This window comes from Nematolebias whitei, chromosome 13 (assembly GCF_014905685.2).
Source record: "Nematolebias whitei isolate Nwh7 chromosome 13, NemWhi1, whole genome shotgun sequence".
NCBI classification, from domain to species: domain Eukaryota; kingdom Metazoa; phylum Chordata; class Actinopteri; order Cyprinodontiformes; family Rivulidae; genus Nematolebias; species Nematolebias whitei.
This window is the reverse complement of record NC_056510.1, coordinates 30,138,601-30,144,717: the sequence shown is the minus strand read 5'-3', so window position 1 is coordinate 30,144,717 and position 6,117 is coordinate 30,138,601. Positions and strand designations below refer to the sequence as shown.

General features: G+C 41.3%; 1 protein-coding gene across 1 annotated transcript; it reads left to right on the top strand.

Annotated features, from left to right (window-relative positions):
- Positions 1 to 3,313: 3,313 nt before the first annotated feature.
- Positions 3,314 to 4,732, top strand: si:ch211-184m13.4 (uncharacterized protein LOC798560 homolog). Its single transcript, XM_037686596.1, is given in 4 exon segments — positions 3,314 to 3,662; positions 3,976 to 4,071; positions 4,074 to 4,489; positions 4,568 to 4,732. Coding segments are annotated over 4 exon segments (1,026 nt in total).
- Positions 4,733 to 6,117: the final 1,385 nt, after the last annotated feature.

The window sequence follows — 6,117 nt, the reverse complement described above, 5'->3', positions numbered from 1 at the left end:
TTCCAGTGATAGCGGTGACAGATATGGGTGGATCCAACCTTGTTGTGGGAATCTGTAATTCCTCCACGAGGTCCCTGCTGATAAGGCTCTGTTCAGCGCCCGAGTCGACTAGTGCCTGCACAGGGTGATTTTCAGAGGTTAAACAGAGAATAACAGGTAGTGTAAAGTTTTTAGGAGTAAAAGAAGTATTGCCCACCAGTATCTCCTTACTTACTGGCAGGCGTTGGCTTTTACCCGTAACCTGCATCTCTTAATTGTGTGACCTTGTCCCCCACAGTACATACATGCTTTTGCCTCATGACGTCGCTGTCGCTCCTCCTGAGAGAGTCGGGTCTTTCCGATCTGCATCGGCTCCTCTTCGGAAACCAGTTCGGGAGTAGTGAAGGCGGGGCTTCTGGAAGCGAAAGGCTCATGGGAGTTGAAGTCCGCTTCGAGCAAGCTCTCCCGAACCCGGTTATCGATGCGAATAGCTAGGGAAATAACGTCGTTTAAGAGGGAAGGGATCTCACCAGCAATCATCTTGTCCTTAATCCGGCGGTCAAGAGCCCTTATGAACGCACTGCAGAGCGCCCTCTCATCCCATCCGGACTCTTCGGCGAGGATGCGGAAGTGTATTGAGAATTTCGCCACCGTCTCTTTCCCTTGACGTAAGGAAAATAGTTTCTGGGCAGCTTCCTCCTGTTGGAGAGGGTGATCGAACACCTGGAGAAAGTCCTTTAAGAAAATGGAATACGTCAAGTTTTCGACGGAGCGTCGGCGGAGGTAGGCTTGCGCCCATTGTAGTGCCTCGCTCTTCAGAGCGCTAATGATGTAAGTAATACGTGAAAAATCTGAGTGGTAGGTAACTGGGGCTCTTTTAAATGCAAGTTCGCACTGAAGAATAAAGCCCCCACATTTTCGTGTATTACCTTCAAAAAACTCAGAAGGTCGAACGTCTGGTTCTCTGGGGGAAGCTCCAACAGGTTTAGCCAATGGTTCGGTGGAGTGAAGCTGCGATGTCCTCCCCTTCTGTAGTGAAGCCACCATGCTTCCTAATTCCAGAAGGTTGTCTTGGGTGGTTTGCTGTTGAGCAATAATCTGCTGTAATGTTAGAGTGAGATTGTCAAAGTTTCCTTGTGGCCCTAACTGAGCCCTTACTTCCTCAGTCTTGCCTGGGGGGTCCATTGGCTGGGACATACTATCAGGTTTATACAACGTCGACCCCCAATGTAGCAGACCAAGGAAGCAAGGACACGAGGCAGGTAAAAAGGTAAGTGATATTTATTTACAGGTGGAGATAAAAACTCGAACAGCTGTAAGGGAAGGGGAGAGACGGTGAATATATATCCTCTTGGTAGATGATGATGATGATGATAAAACAAGAATTGATCCTTACTTGTTATTGTTGCAGGAGATGGTTGAGGAGGAGCAAAGAGTGGGATCCTGGGTGTGAGAAGAATCCAGGAGAGAGTAGGAGGTTGACCCAGACAGAGTGGTGGACGTCGTTGCTGGAGACAGGACATCAAAATCCACAGGAAGGGGTTCCAGTGGTAGAAGAAATCCTAAGGAGGACCAGAATGAATCAGGCCGTGGAAGGTCCAATTGTCAGAAGATGTCCCAGCACTGGAGAGGAGGCTGGCAGCTGCTTAAATAGGTGAGTAGCAGTACTCCTCAGATTGGTGGCAGGTGTGACGAGTTGGGTGATTAGCTGTGGAGGGAAAAGTGACAAACAGACACAAACAGACAGAGGGAAAACAGGAATCCCACAACGCTGTGTGTTGAGGTGCATTAAAGTTGAAATGTCTTTAAAACCCCACACCTTATTGTCCTCAAGCTTCATTAGAAACATCATTTAGATGAGTAGTGTTGAACACAAGTAAAAATGTCCAGTGGTGATGTTTTTTTAATTTGTCTATAAAGACAGTGCTGATCTGAGGCTCTATATTAAAGTGTATTAAAGTCAAGTCAAGTCAAGTCATATTGATTTATAGAGCACAATTTAAAACAGATAGACTCTTATCAAAGTGCTTAAAGTTAAAATGTCTTTAAAACCCACAGCTGAATTTACACAAACTTGATGAGAAAAATGCTTTAAATGAGTGGAATTAAAGGAAATATAGGTGAAATGCTGCTTTTTTTATACATTAGTGTACACTTCTTTGCGCGCACACACCTACACACATCATTGTGTCACCCCCCACATTACGGATGCTTCTGACGCCCTTAGGCCAGCTGTCTCTGTCAGGAATGATGTTCACATCCTTGTTGGAGAGGAACAATGGTTTGAGAGAGGAAGCCTGAAATGTGGCAAAAGGTTGAAAAGTTCAAGGGGGCCAAATACTTTCGCCAGGCACTGTATAAATGGTCTGATAAGACAAGGCTGTCAGGAAATACCTGTGGTTCTTTATTGTGTAAACCAGTTGACAAAACAAGATCAAGAATTTAAAATAGAAAGTAAGTCTGTGAACATTAATTAATCATCCATCCATCCATCCATCATCTTTACCTGCTTCTTCCTTTACGGGTTGCGGGGATCACTGGTGCCCATATCCAGTAGTCACTGTGAAAGAGGTGGGGTACACCCTGGACAGATCTCAAGTCCATCACAGGGACTCATAGAGACAAATGAGACACTCACTCACACCTACAGACAATTTAGAGTTACCAATCAACCTAACATGCATGTTTTTGGTCTGTGGGGGGAAACCGGAGTACCCGGAGAAAACCCATGCGTGCATGGAGAAAACATGCAAACTCCACCCAGAAAGGCCCCCAGCTGGGATTTCATCTGGCAACCTTCTCGATGAGAGGCAACAGCTCTTCCAACAGAGTCACTGTGCAGCAGGTGACAATAATAAAAGGGAAAAAAAAATTTTATATATATATATATATATATATATATATATATATATAAAATGATAAACCATATACATATGAATCTGCATTGAGGTTTGTTTTGTTGTTGTACATAAAGTTTACAACAGTAAAACCTGAAACCTTCTAAACAAAGTGTGCTTGCTCGATTCAGTGCAACGACAAACCTCTGAGGATGAAATGTGTCAAAGCTTGACAGACATGATGACATGACGAAGAGGTGGGATTTTAACTCTTCATACAACCTTTAAAAAAGTGATTCAAGCATCACATCACAGGAAAAGGCTCAAGCAACAGCAGCAGCAGCATTTACATTGTTAACTTGGCTGCTCTTGTCTTTGTAAGTAGTTTGCATACTTTATATTTTGAAATATAGAATAGTGCTTGGTGTATTTGTCATGTCTTATTTCAAAACATATTATTTAAATTGTAGTACTTCCCTGAATTTTTTTAGATGGGAATGGCAGCAGTAAATTTCACCATGGACTCCACAGTGACCTCTCCGAACCAGAGCAGCTGTGATGTGTTTGTCTACCAAAGAGCTGCAGTGGTCCTCTTCCCTATTTTCTACTCTGTGGTTTTTATCATCAGTGTTTGCAGCAACAGCTTGGTTCTCTGTGTCATCTGCCAGAGGAAACAAAAGTTCAACTCCACCTCAATTTATTTGGTCAACCTCGCGCTGTCTGATGCTCTGTTCACGCTGGCGCTGCCTGGCAGAATTACGTACTACATTCGTCACTTTGACTGGCCCTTTGGTGACCTTCTGTGCAGACTGACCACACTTCTCTTCTTTGCAAATACTTATGCAGGTAATTACTTGTAGAACACAAGATGTTTTCGTTCAAACTTTTGAATGTAACAAATAAAAACACAATTGTGGTTATGTGCAGAGGAGGGATAGTGGGTATATTGTTAGAGGATTATTAGAAATGTAGCTGCCAGGAAAAAGACAAAGAAAAAGGCCAAAGAGGAGAAATATTCAAAATTTTTAGTATAAAAAAGAAAGCATCTTAACTCTTTACAATGAAATAATAGCTATGGCGATATAAAAGTCATATAGCATGAGCTGATAAATGGAATACATTTTTAAAATGTGTTGAACATTCGTCTTATTTCCAACAGGTATTGGCTTCATGACCTGCATCAGCTTGGACAGATACCTGGCCATGGTGCATCCACACCGGCTGCAGTGTTTGCGCAGTGTAAACGTTGTCCGTAGGTCTGCTGTCTGGTCTGGGCCCTGGTGTTTTTGGAGACAGCTCCTCTGTTGCTCCGCAACATGCTTCATTTGCATGAGGGCAAACGTACCTGCATGGAGTACTTCAACTTTGAGGGATCACGCTTCACCCCTTATCTCCTGATTTTGGCCTGTGTTGTCTCGTTCTGCTGTCCCCTGACCATCATTATGGGCTGCTACGCCAAGATCAACCTGAAACTGCGAGACACAGCCAAGAAGAACTCCATGACAGGCCGGTCGAGACGAAACCACAGGGCCAACACAATTATTCATCTCATCCTCCTCACCTTTATCGTCTGTTTCAGCCCCTACCACCTCAACATAATTCAGTTCATGTGCAGAAAAATAAACCACCAGCCAACCTGTGATGAACTGAGAACTTTCAAGATGTCTTTGCAGGTAAGAGCAGTAGTTTAGTTCAATGTATACACTCCTCACATGAGTTCTAATATCTCACTCTCATAATCTGCTCTCCAGATTACGGTCTTGCTAATGAATTTCAATTGCTGCCTGGATCCCGTCATCTACTTCTTCGCCATAAAGACATATAAGAAGCGGGTGATGAGCATGTTTAAGGACTATCTCTCTACATCCGGTGCCTCCTCCAAAGCGGCAGCTGAAAATAGCAGTAGCAACACCTGATCCAAACCACAGCCACTGTAACACAGAAAACCTAGTTTAACTTGGTGATGTAAAAAATGATTTCTTTGCTTTTATGTTGCGGCTATTCATGGAAATGATTCATGAATCTTTAATGCACAATGTCAGTTCTACTATGGTTTGATCTCTGTGAAATATTGACTTTAGTTCAATATGATATTTAGAACAAGATTAATTTTTAAAATCATGACATGTTTAAACTGCATGAATACATTTTTGGAGTATTATAGCCTCTTTGACATGCTTTACTGTTAATAATATTAATAATAATGACAATAATAATATGTGTACGTTGTAATAATGTCAAACTATGATGTCAACAGTAACTTTGTGTACTTAGGGGTTTTTATATGTTAAACAATTGGTATTAGGTGGAAGAAAAATGTCCTTACCTACACCAATCAGCTAAAATTAATGTAAACCTTACATAATTTGGTCGTAAAGTGAAAGCCACTATGACACCAAGTTTTAATGTGCACTCTACTGCAGTTCATTACTATAAATATCACAGTGCAGAATGTTAAGAAAGACAAAATGAGAATATGTCACTTTTTTTTTGTACCTACATCTGACTTGTGTAGAAGTATGAAGATAAAAATCACCACATCCTCACCCACCTTTCCTGCTCCCCCTCACCGGGTCTCATTCCTGCTGTGTTCCACATCTTGCGGTGGGGCTTTGGTGTGTGTGTGTGTGTGTGCATGTGTGTGTGTGTAAGGCTTTACAAATGTAGGCAGGTGCACTTTCTGTTTCAAGTTGGCCCCAGGTTTAAACTTAACCTTTAACGTTTCCTGAGTTTTTGGTAGAGCAGCCCATTAAAAGTTGGCATGAAACATTTTGTATAAATTGTGTAACAAGGAAAGATTAAATTGCTTTAAAAAAAAAAGTTGTTGCGTTGTTGTGCCGTTATTGTGCAATCTGTTCATTTGTCAAGACACATTAAAAGATGCAAATATAATAAAAATTCTTAAATATCAGTTACTGAAAGATTAGCAACGAGAAATTATCTTAAAAAAGGGTGTAACACTGAAAAATAAATACTAAGAAAAACCATTAGAGTCTGCTTTTAATAAACTTACTATGTTTGATGTTATTGTAGGCGTTCAACTTTGCATTTCACCCAGCATTTATAAATAAAGTGTTTCTCACATTCTCTGAAATGCTAAAAATTTGAACCATGTTTCAAAGATACCGTTGCTTTGATTTTAGTAGGCCAAGATGTTAAGCAAACATGAATTTATGTATATATTTATACATGTAATTAAACAAAGGACTCAAAGACTGACAACTGAAAGATTTATTTGGACACTTCTTATATGATTTGACATTTTACGGACAGTCTAGCAAGTGATGGCTCTCCTGCTAAG